Source organism: Lissotriton vulgaris, chromosome 3_1, assembly GCF_964263255.1.
Source record: "Lissotriton vulgaris chromosome 3_1, aLisVul1.2, whole genome shotgun sequence".
In the NCBI taxonomy this organism is placed as follows: Eukaryota; Metazoa; Chordata; class Amphibia; order Caudata; family Salamandridae; genus Lissotriton; species Lissotriton vulgaris.
The window spans coordinates 793,045,826-793,063,422 of record NC_141689.1 but is presented as its reverse complement, the minus strand read 5'-3'; the positions used below and the strand labels follow the sequence as shown (position 1 = coordinate 793,063,422).

General features: G+C 46.6%; 1 protein-coding gene across 1 annotated transcript in view; it reads left to right on the top strand.

Moving 5' to 3' along the window:
* Positions 1-17,597, top strand: part of ALDH7A1 (aldehyde dehydrogenase 7 family member A1) — a 311,199-nt gene that overhangs the window by 125,482 nt on the left and 168,120 nt on the right. The window contains exons 7-9 of the mRNA XM_086961105.1: positions 720-764; positions 936-1,013; positions 1,801-1,898. Coding sequence (XP_086817231.1) covers positions 720-764; positions 936-1,013; positions 1,801-1,898 — 221 coding nt within the window. The remainder of the gene's footprint in view (positions 1-719; positions 765-935; positions 1,014-1,800; positions 1,899-17,597) is intronic.

Genomic DNA, 17,597 nt, shown 5'->3' with positions numbered 1-17,597 from the left:
TTGCTGTTCGAGTCAACATCACAGTTAGGTGGTCCTATTTCTCTTGATCTGTTTTATCAGAGTCTGTGAACTAGAGAGGACAGCATTTGTCTGAGGTACTTGCACCTAATTATTCAATTGACTGTCTGAGAAGGATGCTTTGAAGAGTTGAGGAGTTTCCCAACTATGGTACTAATGACCTGAACGGTTGTACATCATTCCAGAGATGTGGTCCTTGGATTCTCAGGTTTCTTGTCGTCATAGTTTTGAATTTATGGTAATAAAATAACTTAAATAATTTGGGTGGTCTATCTGTATTGCTAGTTTTTCGAGTTATCATAGGCCGATTCATTAGATTTTGATTTCAAATTAATTCTAGCCTCTACCGATAGTTGGGGAATTTTATTATTGTACATTTTTTTTTATATTAAAGCAATATCTTGCTGCTTGATTCTGGACTTGTTGAATTTTGTAGATTAGCCTTTTGTTGGAAACCAGGAGTGATAATATAACAGTAATCCAGCTATGCCATCTTTAACAGTCTAATCAGTTCGGTTTACTGGTTGTGCAGAGAAATGGCTGGATCCTTTTAAGCATGTAAAGTTCAAAGTTAGTTTCTGACCACTTCCTTTAATTTCAGTTCAAAAGGACAGCTTGGAATAATAAAATTACACTATGTTTTTACCTTAAACTGAAGCAGCAATTTGACTAACAGCTGTTGTATCTTTTCTTTGATTAAGGAAAGGTGCTCCTACCACCTCTCTGACCAGTGTTGCTGTCACAAAGTAAGTCTGGATAGCTACTACTTTTGCCTGTATTTTTGTTGCATGCTGCCTTAGCACCGTGATTTGACAGATGACTTCTCAAGGGGGAATTATTACTTATTTTTTAGTAATTTCTTAACTGCAGTTGGAAGATGCCATGTTGTAACTTGGTTAATGTTTTTTTTCTTTTAGAATTGTTGCCCAAGTTCTGGAAGACAATAACTTGCCTGGTGCCATCTGTTCCTTGACGTGTGGGGGAGCTGACATTGGGTGAGTTGACGATGTCTCCATTTTAAATACTTTAATTCCTATATCTATGTATTTACAACTGCAAGCTTGCTATCTTATCTAGAGCAGATGCTTCGTTCAGAAACCTAGACCTCTTGCAGTTCGCACATAGTGGCATGTTTGCATCAAAAAGTGGCACTTGTGTGTAAAGATGCTGTTGGAACTTTCTTGTATGTACTCTATAAGCATATGGAAATGTGGTGTTTGGGTTCCACGTCTTGCCACGATTAGCTGTATGTATTTAACGGGAACGGAAGCTGAGCAGAAACTAGAATGATTTTTTTGTAAAGATGTTATGAAAAATAAATAATTTGCTCCCGATGATGGTCAATAAGCCTGAAGTGCATTGAGTAGTTTTGAACTGATCGTTTTCCGGATGGAACTCTTAGAATATTTTTGGATGCATAATTTCATTTTTTTTCCGAAAGACAATTGATTGTGAAAATCAGAATAGAGAAATGTGATAAAGTCGTTTGGACTGCATCAGTTTGTGCACTGAAATATTCAAAAGAAAGTCTATCAGATAACATTGCTCAGAGGGAAATTTCAATATGCACGCCAAGCAATCTAAATAATCAGAATATTGAGGTATTGAAAAATGAGCATACACCTGAGATCTCACACACAAAAGTAATGGACACCACTAACCATTCTGCTGACCGTTTGATGCGCATTGCAAAAGCTATTTGTTGCAAAATGATCATTTGTAGGTATGTGTAAATATCCAGTAGAATGAAGGTAATAACACCACTGATATTGTAATCAACAGGAAAACCATGGCTAAGGATGAGCGGGTTGATTTGGTGTCTTTTACAGGCAGCACTCAGGTGGGAAAGCAGGTGGCTCTCCTAGTTCAAGAAAGATTCGGTAAGATAATTTTTTTTGCATTGTGTAACATTTAAATGTATAATATATGGATAAAAGATTTAAGCTAAAGTATGCATGCTTAGAGTTCTTTGTAGAATAGGCCTATTGAAATTGAGTAGAAATGCTTCATACATTGATAAAATTCACAACTGAATATTATTGTGATAATTATGTCCACGAGGAGGTTCGCAATTCTCAAAATGTAGTTGGGAAACCTTCTCCTGAGCAAAATCTATTGTAATCTCTCATATGAATCAATAGACCTTGGAGTCGTCCCACACATTGTGTCAAAGGTTCCTGAGTATGTCTCATGAATTTTTGTGCGCTCTTTTCTGAAGGATGAATATTGTACCTTGTATATGGTCACACATAATATAAGTCTACAAAGAGCTTGGTGTGTGTGTGTCCCAAGAAAATGTGAATACCATTTGCACGAGATGAAAATGCCAGCTCTACCAATTACCATTTGCTGTTAAATCACTGGTGCAGCTTGTATCCAGTAATCCTATGCACCGGGCCAACAAGCAGTGTGTACAGTTCTTGGAATAGTCAACTGAAATTAAATTTTAATCCTAACACTTAGAATGTGGTAAATTAAGAACCAAGGATCAAGTGGGAGATCATAGGCCCACATCTCTTAACAATGAAGCACGAGGAAACGTAATCCCCAACAAAACATCCATTTAGGGGGCTCTCTGGATGAAGAGGATTGTACCTCTTACTTCCCTCACTCTTGCTTTGCGGTGGAATTCAGCTTATCATTGAAGTTTATCTATGAGTCAAATGGGAGTTGACAAAGAGGCTGCTCGACAAGGGAAGGCTTGTCTTTGTTCATATTTATCTTTAAAAGGTAGGGAATTAAGCCTATTTGCTCTGTGTTGGGACACGTCAACCAATCCATTCATTCTCCAGTGGTCCTCTGTCAAACATTGATACTAAGGCAGCGTTCAACAGAAACACTGGCATAAGCTGTAGTTATCAAGGCTTACTTTGTGACTGCAACATTGGTAAGTGAAGTGGTAGGATGTTATAACAACTGTTTGTTACATCGCAGCTTCAGTTTAAGGTACCGTACATTTTTGTTGTGTGTGTAAATATAATATATTTAACCTACTGGTGGTCGCCAGTAAGTAGTTATAGTTAGGACCATGTGTCCATTGGAAAAGCATTTTTTGAAATGCATCAAACTTTGGACCAGTTTGACAAATCTTCACGAAATCTTCACGACCCCCCCCTCCACAAAGTGCAAAGTTAGGGCTTGTTGTGCATGGAAAGTTTTAGGGTGATCCGTCCAGCGAGGAACGGGAAAAAAGGGGGGTTCAAAAAAGTGCGTTAACCATGTCGATGCCATAGGCATTTTAGACACGGCTACAGGCTGATCCATTGAATGGAATTACACCAAATTTGTCAGAAAGCGAACTGTTGGTCCAGAACGAGTGCGTCTTGTTGTTTGGTGTAAATCTGGCCATTGGTTTTATATTTGTATATCTAGGGATGCAAAGTCTCAGTGAATTCGCCAGATCTTGTGCTGATCTCTGATAGGCTGCCAATGGTTAAACCAAGAAGTGTTTGCAGCCATCTTGGGACTCCAGAAATAAGCATTAAAGAGAAAGTGGCAGGGTAGCAAAAATCCTGATCCCCCTAGTTCTGGTTCTGAGGTCCCGCTAGTAACCCCACCAGGGCAAAACACTTTTTCTTTTTTAAATGTGCTGCAATATTGTGACAGCCGCAAATTTCAGGCAAAAAAATGTGCGCTCTCCTGTGCTTGTTTACATTATAACCCCCAGATGGGCCAAGTACCCTGGGGCTTGTGGCCAGTAAAAAGAGTAAAATAAAAAAAAGGGAGGGGTGAGGGTGCCTGGGGCTCCCCTCCTAGGCCTCTTTTCAGCCCCAGGAACCATCACCTCCCTGGGGCTTTATTTAATGGGGAGACTGAGCTGGTGGTTAGGAGGGGAGTCCTTTCATACTTGTCCTTGTTCCATAGTGGACTCAAACCAAAGCACCATAGCCTTGCTGAGCATTAGCCGGCTTCTGGGGAGTCAGGTGAGAGTGAAGGCTTCGCAATCATCATGCCAATAAAAGCCTAACTTAGTTACTTACTTGTTATCAGGAGGGTTTCCCGGCTGAGTAGTTCGCGGGTTCATAATATCTTCCATGTGGGCACCTAAACTGAAAACCTTAAAGGCCATCGTTCCCAGAGTGGAATGTGCACTAAAGATTTTAAAAACATTGTTTATTATTTTTAAATGTTTTTTTTTCAGTTATTCCGCTAGGTGAATTGTCATGCGCACATCAATGCGCATGACTTGAGCAGTTCCTCAAAAACGCTCAAGCAGTTAAGGCTACACTTGACACCTCTGTGAATATTGTGTGCAGGGTGAAACCGTGGCTATTGGAAGAAGTCTGGTAAACAAGAAGTGTACTTAGCAGACCTTTTCAGCGTCCCGTCTAAACAAGTTCTGACATTGTGGCCTAGATGAGCCTTCTTAATTATGTGCTGTTGCCCTCAAGCCCCACAATTAGCTTGAGTGTGGTGGGCTTTCTGTTTCAAGCTGTAAGTTCCCTTCTCTAAAGCTGGCGCAACACCAAAGAAAGTGCAGGTTTTGCAACTACATCTTCTCTATGGCCGATATGGGAAAGGTGGTGGTGTTGGTGGCAGTGTATAGCTTTGATATAAACCAGCATTAGGAACACAGTTAGGTCTTGCTTTGAGCTGGGGGATAGGGGGGAGTGTTTAATAATGATTGAGCAACTTTGTGTGATACCTCCCCATCCCAGCTGGTATATGGCCGCTAGGGTCATTCTCGACATTGCTAAGCTAGCATGAGCTCTGCTGCCATGATGTTGCGTTTGCACATGTTACTACATGACTTTATTTTGCAAGACTCTGTGCCTTTCACATGAGAACTGTCTGCTTTCTGCGTTCTCTGCTGTTCCTGGAGTTCAGTCTGAACACGATGTGCAAGGTCGATAAACATGCCCCTTGTTGTTCTGTTCTGGTCATTCCCTAGCACCTAGACAAAACATGCTAAACACAGCTGCACTGCTGGAAAGCTTGTGCTTTGATTATTATGGGGATGTATGTTGTTCACACACTTAGAGAGAGACCTTTCCTTGGAAAAGAGCTATGATGTTCCTATGATGTAAACCTACCATCTAGGCTCTAAGGGATGGGGTCTGCTGACAAAGCCCAGAGATCTTCCTTTAACTAATAAACCTCAACTTACCAAGGGGAGGGTGGTTAGGCCTTAAAGTCCTTTTTCCACTGTTGGTATATGATGACATCCCCCTTCATGTTGTAGGGTGTTGTAACAATGCTAACTGTGTTAGGTTTATACATTTTGCTGCTGGTAGTGGCTCGTATACTGCATTATAGAGCACAATAGTTTAAAATAAACTTTTTAACTTTATTTTCAGGTTTTGACATAGATACAAACTTAGAAGGTGCATTCGTATACATAGTCAGAATAGGCATGAAAAAAAAAAACACCAAATGGCTCTCAGTACATAATACAGCATATGACATAAGGCAGGAAGCTAGAAATCAGGGACTGCAATATACTCATAGGCAATTTCAGCAGGGTGTGTCATCACATTCAATTATGCATATCAAGGAGAGCAGTGAGACCATGATACATGGGTCCCATAGAGCATCAGCACTCATAGCCATTACAAGTTATACGTGCGATATATCATTCCTATACATTCTTGGGGCATGTATCACAAACATCCCAAGCGATCTTCCTCCAATACACTCCATCTCCCAGGTCTGGATATGAAGAGGCTGGAAGTTTCAAACTGTCAACCCGACTACGGGGAGTGAGTCCCATCGGTGGTGTCGGCATGAGTGTGATTCAACAGATAGCACTGCAATGGGGCCCAAATGTCGGACGGCCGGGAGGCCAACGGTAACAGTTCGGCTTATGTTGTAATTTGTTCCTGACCTTAAACGAGCTCATCTATCCACTCGTTAAATTTGGGTGCTCTCCCCCTGCCCCATCTGCACGCCACCCTCCTTTTAGCCACTAGCCACGCCAGCGCTACAAATTTGCGGTGTATAGCTTGGAACGGTTCCACATAACCCAGTAATGCCAGAATCGGAGAGGGCTTCACTTCGACATTAATCATTTCAGAAAGGGCGGTGAACACTTCCTGCCAGTATGAGTGGATGCTCACACATGACCATGCTATGTGTAGAAAGTCAGCTCCAAGCGCATGGCATCGGTCACACTCATCAGAGTCACGTAATTTATATCGTTGCAGGCGAGCAGGAGTATAATATAATCTTTGAACGAATTTATAATGTAGAATTCCAAACCTACCACTGGCTGAAACTCGCTCTGTTTGTTGCATGCAGAATTCCTATGGTCAATCAGTAAGCTCCATCCCCAGGTCACGATCCCATTTTGCTCTGGCAGCCGGAACACATGGCTCCCTCAGTGAGCGGGTCGTCTTATATATAGTGGATACCAACCGCTTGGGCGTAGCATTATGGAGAATCCGCTGCAGCGGTACAAACACCTGGGGTTCTTTGGGGAAATCTGGTGTCAGTGCTCTAATCCCCTGGCGAAGGCGTATATATATATAAAAAGGTGTCAAGTGACGTTCGCTGTATGCCAAGGAAGAGACTGTCTAATGTGCGGAATGACCCCTCGTGATATAGATCACCCCATGTTCTAATATGTGTACGTTCCAAAAGTTTGTGGAATGCAGTTTCCTGCAATAAAGGCATATTTGGATGGTAAGACAATGGGAGGAGGGGCGAGTACAGTAGTTGCATATCTAGCAAATCTCCCAGTTGGGTCCATGCATTAATCGTGCTCATGACTGTCGTGGGTGTCTTATCTCTGCCCAGAGACGGCATATACAAAGCCCCTTCCATGAGTATGGGGTGCGCCAACCAATGTTCTGCCGCGATTTGAGGCATATACCGAGGCTGATGGATCCAATAAAAAGCATAGTGTGCTTGAGTACTATTTATTTATTTTTAAAAAAGTTTTTTTTTTAGTGTTTTATAGAGCGCGAACTTGACCCGTGAGGGTATCAGAGCGCTTTACAAGGTTTACAAAATAAATTTACAGAAGTGAGCAAAAAGGCTTAGAAATACAGAAGTATACAAAACAATTGAAGAGGGGAATGAGTGCTGGACACATAGGGGATTAGAGGGATAGTTTATCAGTATAAAACCCCCAGATTCTTGGTGGAGTGAGTAGGTGATCTGAGGAAAAGGCGATAGTCTTAGATTAGTCAGTCGCTCCGTGGTGGTTAAAAGCAGAGATTAGGCAAGGAATTTACCCATGAGGAAAGTTTGGCCTCCTTTTTGAAGCGTGCTAGAGAAGGTATTCTTCTGATGGTGGTTGGGAGAGAGTTCCAAATTCTTGGTGAAACCCCGGAGAAAGCCCGATTGTCTTTTTTTTTCTTCGAAAACGGGCAGGTTGGAGCAAGAGGTCTCTGGTGGATCAGAAGTTCCTGCTTCCTCAAGATACCACCAGTTTCTGCGCAAGATAAGCAGAGAAGTTTGCATATAGAGCCTTGTGTGTTATGCATGCCAGTTTCAGCTGTATTCTGGCCTCAAGGGGGAGCCAGTTCAAAGCTTTTAGATGTGGAAAGATGTGGTCAAATTTCCTAGTGCCGGTACGTAGTTTGGCGGCTGCGTTGAGGCAGGCTTTTAAAGGTGCCAGGGAGATCTTGGGTAAACCCGAGAGGGTGGAACAGCCATATTCCAGCCTAGAGAGTACTAATGCTTGGCCTGCCATTTTTAGGCCGGGAGCATCGATGAAGGTTTTCAGCTTCTTTAGGTAGCTCAGGTGGACCCTGGCTGATTCAGCCATAGAGTTAATGTGGTCCCGCATGTACAGGTTGCAGTCGAGGATTATTCCCAGAGATTTGGCAGAGTCCATGATGGTCGATGGGCAGTATAAGGCTGTGATGGCCTTGATTCACATCTGAATCTCCGGGATGGCTTTTGTTAGGAAGATTAGGAGAAATTCGGTTTTCTTTGCATTGAGTTTGAGTTGGTTAGAGGCGAACCATTGAACAGTTTGTTTCAGGGCCTCATTCAGGGAGAGGATCTCCTGAAGCGATGACATTTTAATGTATAATTGGGTGTCGTCCGCGTACATAGGGTAATAGATGTTAGCGGTGCAAAGTACTTTGGTAAGCGGCTCTAAGTAGAGATTAAAGAGGGTAGGGGACAGGGTTGATCCTTGAGGGACTCCAAGCGTGACCGGGGAGGGAGCTGATAGGTTGCCGTTAATTAGGAATCTCTGTGATCGGTTGTGGAGAAAGGACCTTTCACAATTCTAAAACAGAGCCATCCAAACTCATCCTGAGTTTGAGGCGTTAGAGTAGTTTTTCATGGTTGACCATGTCCAAGGCCGAGCATTGATCTAGGAGGATTAGAAGGCAGGTTTTGCCTTGGTCTAGGGCTGGGAGGGCATCGTCCAGAATGTGGAGCATGGTAGTTTCAGTGCTGTACCCTGGTCTGAATCCAGATTGGAAGCCATCGAGTAGTTGGAAGTTGTTGATGTGTTGACTTAGTTGCTGTTGACCGCACTTCTCCAACACTTTGGCTAACAGAGGGATATTGGAGATAGGTCTGAAGTTGTTAGGGTAGGCTGGATCCAGCGATGTTTTTTTAAAATGGGGAGGACTTGGCCGGCTTTCAGAGAGTCAGGAATCGATCCCTATTGGAGAGAGGCGTTGATTATTGCAGTCCTTATAGGAACAATGGATTAGGTGGCAGCAGCGAGGCAGTTGGATGGTAGGGGGTCATTAAAGTGATTATTCGGGTTCACAGTAGAGAGGAGTTTAGAGACTGAGTCTTCGTCATAGTACTTGAAGTCGGCCCAGCGTGCTTGATTTTTAGGTGAGGCCAGTGTGGGAAGCGCGGACAGAAGGGGAAGGTCAGAAAGTGGTTGAGAATATGTAGCTGCACGGAGTTCATTTCCTAAGGCTGTGATTTTATCAGCGAAGAAAGAGGAGAACTTCTCAGATGATATTAGAGACTTAGGAGTTTCTTTTGTTGTTTTAGCCAGCTTATTTGATTGGTGTTTGACCATTTCAAAGAGTTGTGGGGTCTATTCTTGGCATTAACCAGTTCCGATTTGAAGTATTCTTTTTTATTTTTTATTGAGGATGTTCTTGTTGTAGGCCTTTCTCACCTGGCGGAGAAGTTTTAGATACGCAGCAGAGGGTTGCTGTCTCCAAATTCTTTCAGATTGCCGGAGGGATCTCCTCTCCATGTTGAGGGAACCAGTGATCCAGGGGGTTCGGTCTTTGATTGGTGTTCTTTTCAGTTTTAAAGGGGCAAGATCATCCAGAATGTTCGATATAGTCGCTGAGTAATGATCATAGAGGTCACTGACTGTAGATATGCACGAGGGGGTGGGGGAAGATCAGATTTACAGCAAGCCTCCAGTTTCCAGTGGTCAAGGTTCTTGGTGTCTCTGATCCAACCTCTGGGAATCACCGGTTGCAGTGCCTTTGTCTTGTGGGTCCCGGGTAAAAGGAAGGCAATGGTGTGCTGGTCATACCAGTCATTTGGGTCTTTGGAGATAAGCTTGACTGAAGATTCCTTAGAGATTATTCAGTCCAGGGTGGCACCTTATAATACATTTCAAAATCTGGTATGTCAAATCCCCCCCTGGACGTATGGCCTAGTGAGTCTCCCATTTGAGCCATGGGTTTTTACGTCCCCACACCAATCGAATCAGTTCGGATTTGAGCTGTTGGAAGAAATATCTTCCAGGGTGAAAAGGAATGTTCAAAAACAAATATAGTAGTCGCCGCAGCACCACCATTTTGATTAGGGAAGCACTGCCCGCCATAGAGAATGGGAGCGTAATCCAACGTGTTATGATATCTGAAAGACGACCTAGAGTCGTACCATAGTTAAGTCGTATAAGTTCGTCCCTGTCTTTAGATATGCGAATCCCTAAATATTTAAACTCGTTGTCACACCATGAGATAGGGTAGTCCATGGGGAATTTAGTAGCTTGAGCTGTCAAGGGGAATAAACAAGACTTACTCCAGTTGATATGTATACCAGATAATCTACCAAATCTTACAAATTCCCGAAGTACAGGGTTTAGGTTGAGTTGGGGGTCCCTAACATACAATGTGATATCATCCGCATATGGAGATATCAGAATTTGTCGCATGGGACACTGCAGCCCTTTCTCTTTATGGTGTTGCCTCAGCTTTGCAGCTAGGGGCTCCACCGCCAAAGCAAAGAGTAGAGGCGACAGCGGGCACCCTTGCCTCGTGCCTCGTGAGATGAGTATATCAGGGGATATTTTACCATTAATGAGGACTTTTGGTACGGGCGCCTCATACAACAGCTGGATCCAAGATAAAAAAACAGGGTGGAACCCCATGCACTCCATCACTGCTAATATGTAGTCCCACTCCAACGAATCAAAGGCCTTAGTGGCGTCTAAAAAAATGGCCGCGAGAGGCAAGTCGGTTGAGACATTGTTCATTATAGTAAAAAAAGTACGTAGGTTGTGCGAAGTCGCTCTACCAGGAACAAAGCCCGACTGGTCCGGTAGGACCAGGTTGGTCATAAGGAGATTAAGACGCGTAGCAATAAGTTTAGCAAGGATTTTGACATCACAGTTGAGCAATGACAGTGGCCTATATGAGTCACAACTTTGAGGGGGCTTTCCTGGTTTTAGCAAAGATGTAATAAGAGCAACTCTCATGGAAGGGGGAGATTTCCCACCTCCAGCGCGTCCTTCCTTAAGTATTGGAGCCATAAAGTCAATGTATGTCTTATAAAATTAGATCGGGATCCCGTCTACTCTAGTTGCCTTACCGGATTGCATATGCATGATTGCCTCACGTACCTCATCTAGCTCAAAGGGGGCAGTTAAGAATTTGCGTTGCGCATCACTTAGCCAAGCTAGGGAAACGTCTTCCAAATAGTCATGCAAATCGAGTGTATCAGTCCTGTTGGTAGTATATGGTGTAGTGTAATTCTGTACAAAAGAATTCAATATACTACCTGTGTCCCTATATACCACTCCATCTAACCCTTCGAGTTCCAATATAGCATTTGGCCGTCGCGTCATGCGAACTACCGCAGTCAGTGCTTTGCCCGGCCGATCTCCATCACTGTAGCGTCGAGCTGTCCAATACCGTCCCCTAAATTTGGTTTCCCTGTCTGCCTCTGCAGTATATTCAGTAAGTTTCTCTCTGATTTTTGGACCGAGTAATCCCGTCAGGTCGGTGGGCCAGAGAGCGCTCAAGGGTCTTAAGTTCTGCCTCCAGGTTAGTGAGTGTAGTCAGGATGCTCTTAAGGACTCCCGATCCCTTAGCAATACAAAACCCTCTCAAGGTGACTTTGAAGGCCTCCCAGTTTGTTCCCACCGCCGCTACAGAACCTTTATTATGTTCTAAAAACCCCAACACTTCGTCCCTTAACTCCTCCTGGAAAACTGTGTCCAGCAGCATCGTAGGTTATCGCCAGTAGGTGCTCGCCGGGTTCATATCCTCTGCATTCAGCGTTAGTCGCACTGGAGCATGGTCCGAATAGGTCCTAGCCAAGTGCTTCACTTCAGTTATCGCTGGGCAGAGGTTAGTTGATATAAATATATAGTCTAATTGTGCCCATGATGCAGCATGTGCTGTGAAATGCGTGCCTTCCAGGTCATGGGGATGGATATGCCTCCAAGAATCAGCTAATCTGTATTCTAGTAATATGTCGTGTAGCGCAGCACGGGCCTTGGTGTAATGGTGGGGAGCTGGATGTGATCGATCAATCGTAGGGTCATACGATACATTGAAATCCCCACCCCATATTATGTGATCAGGCCCTGAACCCACAACTGCAGCCCACAGATCAGTGAAAAATTGAGGATCATCCACATTCGGGCCGTAACAGAGCAGTGTGACCGAGACATGCCCCATACGTCCCCACGCCAAACAATATCGACCACATGTGCTACTCTTTTCACCTACGAGTGTGAATGGGGTGCCCCTTTTAATAAGAATCGCAGCGCCCCTTGCATATGTTGAGTATGAGGAGAAGATCGTGTGATCCACCCACCTACAGGCAAAAGAATAGCTGCTCTGAGGTCTAAAATGTGTGGATATTATGCCTGTCAAGGTATGATAACACCTGCTGCTTTTTCCGCGGGTCCCCTAGGCCAAGCACATTCCATGTGATGAAGTTTAACCCAGTTCTTGCAATATCTAGGGCATCATGTTGCACTGGTGTTGGATAGTGTCTGAGTGCCCTTTCTGCGTTCCGCTTGAGCCTGCTAATCAATAGCATCACGTTATATGCCACTGGTCATAACAATCTGTACCCCAATGGTAGCGAACAGCAGTGAGGTTTATGTCCTCTAAATGCAACCTTCTAGAACATTCTAACTTCTGACCCCCCTCCACTCGCCCCTCCCCCCTTCTGTTAGGGGTTTGAGACCTGCAGCGAGAGCTAGACATTGACATGTGGCTAGATGCAATCTCCATGTCTCTTTGACCTCATTCCCTAAGAGCCGGCAGGGATTATGGATTTTAGAGACGATCCCGAACTAGCGTAAAGGGACGCTCTACCCGTAAGCCGACGCTTGGCTTACTTCCGTGACCACGCCCCCCTCCTTGTTCCTGCTTCAAGCTTACGCCATTACCCCTAGCGTTTCGCTCGTTTCCCTGTTCCTGCCCTGCATGATAAGACCCCTTCCCCTCCGTTTACTGAGGATTATATTGGAGTTGGAGCTGAGATCTTTTACATATCGCGGACCTCCCCGCGTAAGGTGGTGCTCGCCCCTGCTTGCGAGAGAAGCCGGTTCTCTTTCTTTCCGCGCCTTGTGGTGCACGTCCCGGCTGGTGAGAGAAGCCGTTTCTCTTTTTCCCCGCATTGGTGTGCACAGCCTATTTGCACGGCTTGTTTCCGACTCAAAGTCTGTTCACTTGTCTCCATTGCTCCTTGCTCTTGGCCCATAGTAAGAAATCCTGAGTCGTTCGGCTCGCGCTACTGAGGTTTCTACATCCCTATTGAGAGTGTGTTGCTCCACCTGGTGCTTGGTCCCGGGCCGGGCTTCGCCTCTCTTGAGTGAGTATATGCTCCGCTCTTCATTGCCCCCGAAGAGCCGGCCATTGCTCCTCAAGTCCCCTTGTTCCCCCCTTTATTTTTCTTTGTACATTTCGTTGGTCTGAGTGTCATGTGAATGTGATACTGAGTAGTCCATCCCAGAGTATAAGGACTCCTTCTTCCCAGAGTCCGTTGTCTTACCTGCTACCTGCTTCAAGGACATTCTGGGACATAACTGGGGTAAGTGAACTGCGATGCTAATCACATGTCCATGTATCTGTAGGTGAATGTTAAGCACAGTGTATTGGTATCCTCATATTGTTTCCTTACAGCTTCCTTGCGACCAGACAGACCTGCTTCCCTCCTGTGATTCTGCCCCATGTATGGGGAGAGTGGTGGACACTCCTTGGAATTTTCCCCCATACTTTTAGAGAACAGCCTACACGAGTGTATGCTACACATCATTCCTGTGGTTTTTTGGAGGTTAAGGGGATTTCTCTTCACTCCTGTGGACCCTTGGCGCCTGGCTTTTGATTCCCGACACCTTCTCTCAACAACAGCCACCAACATGGTACGTGCAGAATCCACTCCTTGCCCTTTTACCCCTCCCTCCTCCCACTGAAGCAGCCCCAACTTGCCAGAATACACTACCCACCCGCTCCTTACCCCCACCCCCCAAAGCATCAAAACTCCCCAAACAGCACACTTCAATACAGGGGTATACCCGTAGGGGGGAAACCACATAGAGAGCACACAACCACCTCTCCCTCCTCCGCACGTAGGTCCTGTACCGCCACCCGGGTCGGTCGAGGAGGGTAAGTGGGCCCTAGAATACTTTACCACTGGAGCAAATGTAACCTTCACGGCCCAGCAAGTCATCAGTGTCCCCAGTCTCTGTGCTTCGCAGGAGCCCATCAAGCCTGTAGCCCCAGCATGATGATAGTAATACATCAGTCTCATAATTCAAGCTTCTTCATCAGGTTCTTGCGCATTTCCTCGGTGTGTGGCATCACGTTGGGGGAGGGGTGCACATCCATTAAGTAGCAAAACACACTTTGCAGGTCACAGCCGCAAATCGGCTCAGTCACTTGTCTCACCCTCCGCAATGATCAGAGCTCCAGCCTCCATAGGACACCCCAATAGTCCACGTATCGGTGTACCTCCCTTTATACGCAGCAAGGAGATCAGTGCAGAGGGGTCCACCCTGTTAAATGCCGATCCTAGGTCATTCACAAGCCCAGTACATATCGGGATTTACTGCCACAGACCTCGCCATCCGGCACCGTCGCCCCATCCACAGAGCCAGGGGGGGGGGGGGGGGGCATTGACACTTCTCCAGTGCTTGATTGGGCAGTGATCGTCTCGGCCTCTCTCCGCAGGAGGTGCAGGGGTCACAACGCCCGCTCCTCAGGTCAGCGCTAGGCAATGGGGTCAATATCAGCATAGAGGGCCACAGGACACTACTGCCATTGTTTGTTAGTTTCATTCACCTCCCCACTGTCCGATGCACTGCCCAACTAGATCCGGCAAACGGGGGAGCAACATCACACTCGAGACATCAGGGGCAGCAGCGTGGCCGATCGTGCCTAACAGGCTGGGCCTACCATCCTTGTGGCGATCCCCGGGCTCTCCCAGCATCAGTCGCCGCCTACCTCAGCCGCTCCAGTTCCAGCGCCAGCCATGGTACACTACGCTCTACACAGCCGGCATACAAGGTCCGATTACTCTCAAAAGCGGGTCGAGTCTGGAGTCACTCTTAATCTTCAGTATTCCATAGTTTTTGCCAGGTTACAGTCCAGTTTCCAAGGATTAATACAGGATATTTGTTCCAGGAATCGGGAGCCTCACCAAATGGCGGCCATTCCGTTTGTGCGCCCTCTAGCGCCGCTCTAAAATAAACATTTTGAACTATACAGAGACTCTGACAATCCTTATTGTGGACAAGTACGAGTGAGTGAGCGAAAGGGTATGTCTTGCTACTGCGATTCATGAGAGTCGGGAGTGCGGGCTTTGTCAGCAGACCAAATACCTTGGAGCCTCGATGGTAGGTTTACATCATAAGGACAGCATAGCTCTTCTCCAAGTTTATGTGAACCACATGCATCCCCGTAATATCAAAGCAATGTTGAGAATGACCCTAACGGCCATATAACACAGCTGTCCTACAAAGAAAAATCCAATAATGAAGCTGTATCTTGGGCTGCAACAATATGGAACCTGTGAGTAAGGCCCCTTTCCTGAACAGAGTTAAGATTTACCTTCAGAGATGAGTGTTCCATACAAATGACATTTATGGTAGAAGTAGGGGACTTTAATGGCGTACACTCTAATGTATACCATAGTTGATACTTTTGTTTGAATTGCAACCCATTGCTAAAATATATACCTACAGTGGATATTTTTTTTTTATTGTTGATGACACAATATGTAAGTAAAAATGAGGTTCCCAAAATGAGTGAGTGAAGTAGGGTGTTTTGTTAAGACAAGTTTGCTTGAACACGTTAATTAGGAGATGGTTCTAGGCATGTGGGCTGCTGAATTCATATCTGTGCATAGATCGCCGCCTAGTGTTGGGTCCGGGTGATTGCACCTTGTTGTCCTGGAAGAGTCTTCGAAGTATCACGAGATAGGTGGCTCCTCCCCTGGACTACAGTGCGCATGGGCATCGACTCCATCCCCAGATTGTTTTTTTCCGCCATTGGGTTCGGATGTGTTCGGTTCCCTCCTGTCGGAATCGATAGTTATTAACTTCACTTTGCTTAAGACCAAAAGGTCTTTAGGACTTGCGTCGGTATTGTCTTTCGTTCGGGTTCGTAACTTCTCGGCTCCGAACCGACATTACTCTTCCGCGTGCTTTCGGCGCGGAGGGGCCTACTCGACGCTCCAGACTCTTCATCCATCATGGACCGAAGTCCATTCAAGCGATGCCCGGTGTGTGCCTCAAAATACCCACATATCGATGTACACCCGGTGTGTAACAAGTGCTTGTCACCGGACCACGACGAGGCCAAGTGTATGGCCTGTTCTAGGTTCCGGTCCAAGAAAACGCTCAAGCTCCGTCGAGCTGCGTGCCTGGAGGCCCAGCAAGCAGCCCCACCACCTACGGACATCTTCGATGCTGGGGATGTCGAGGACGACGATATCCAGGAGATCACGGAATCTAACCCCGCGTCGGAGGTCGAGGACGAATACGACGCAGAGGCCGAGGATTTCGATGAAGTCGTCGAGGAGGTAGGGGACGACGACGGGGCCCTTGCCACCGTAGAGGATAGCTCGGACGAGGAGCTTCCTCAGACTGACTCCGGGGCCGTCCAAACTCATGAGGCCCAGGTCGAGGGATTGCCTTCGGGCCTTACCCGAGACCTTGATGTACGTTCCACGGCTCCGCCTTCCGGCCCGGCCACGGACATTGATACGGAATCACTCCCGGTACCTCCAAAACCGAAAGTGAAACCTACGGTCTCGACGCCAGAAAAATCGAAACCGAAAGTGTGGGTCGCACTGGTGGGGTTGAAGGCTTTTGAGGCCTCGGCGCCGAAGAAATCGAAGATGGCCGTCGAGCCGAAGAGCCATGCCAAAATGGCCGACCCGAAGGCTACTACATCGAAGCCGAAGGTTAAGGGGTCCGACGCAGCCGCATCGGCGCCGAAGACGGTCGACGCAGGCAAGGGTCGACTCGAAGGCAAGAAAACGGTCGACGACCCCAAAAGGTCCACTCTCGACCCGAAGAAGCGGCAGGACGACCCGAAGTCCCTCTCTGCCTCGCCGAGTGCGTCGACTCCGAAGGGTGCATCCTCGGTCTCCGCTCCAAAGCCAGCCGCTAAAGACTCTGTTGAACCGGCACGTCCATCCGCCTCGTTCACTAAATAGGTTACGGAGTCCCTGCAACGAATCAGGGAAGGGGCCGCAGCAGTCGAGCCGAAGGACCCTGTGCCGCCCAAGACTCTGGAGAAACCGGCGAAGGCGCCTACGCCGATACTTTTCACCTTGCCGCCTAAGACGGCGCCGAAGGCTTTCGCGGCTAAACCAAGGGCCGTCGTGCCCGAGAAGGTGTCTTCAACGCCAAAACAGTCGTTGGTGGTCCCCAGCCCACTGCAACCACCACTTGCAGAGGAGGAGCGTCAGGAGCATTTTATCGACGCCAACACGGGCAGACTTTCCTTCCTGAAAAGAAAAATCACCCCTGAACCACTATTGGAGTCATACAAGATTCCACTCAAAAGGAAGATGGACTCTGCTGGTACTCCTGCCTTGATAGAGCCCATTTCACCACAGGCTCACGAACTCTCGCCCACTCATTCCAATGTCGAGGCAGGTGAAGGCGACGACGAGGATGAGTACAGCTATCCCATCTACACAGACCCAGAGGATGTGACTGAACCATGGTCTGCTGGTGGCGATCCTGGGGACCCGCATTCTGGACAGGAGCCTCAGCTTTTCTCAGCCAAGACTTCCCCCACGGAGGACTCTGCGGCCTTCAATGCCCTCATTGAGAGGGCAGCAGCCAATCACAACGTCCAGTTACATGCTGACCCAGTGGACGTCGACTTCCTCTTTGACACCTTTTCGGTCTCTGAAAAGACTGTAAAGACTCTGCCAATGCTGAAGGGTGTTTTGAAGCACGCAGCTGAGGTGTTCAAAGAGCCCACCCGGGCGAGGGT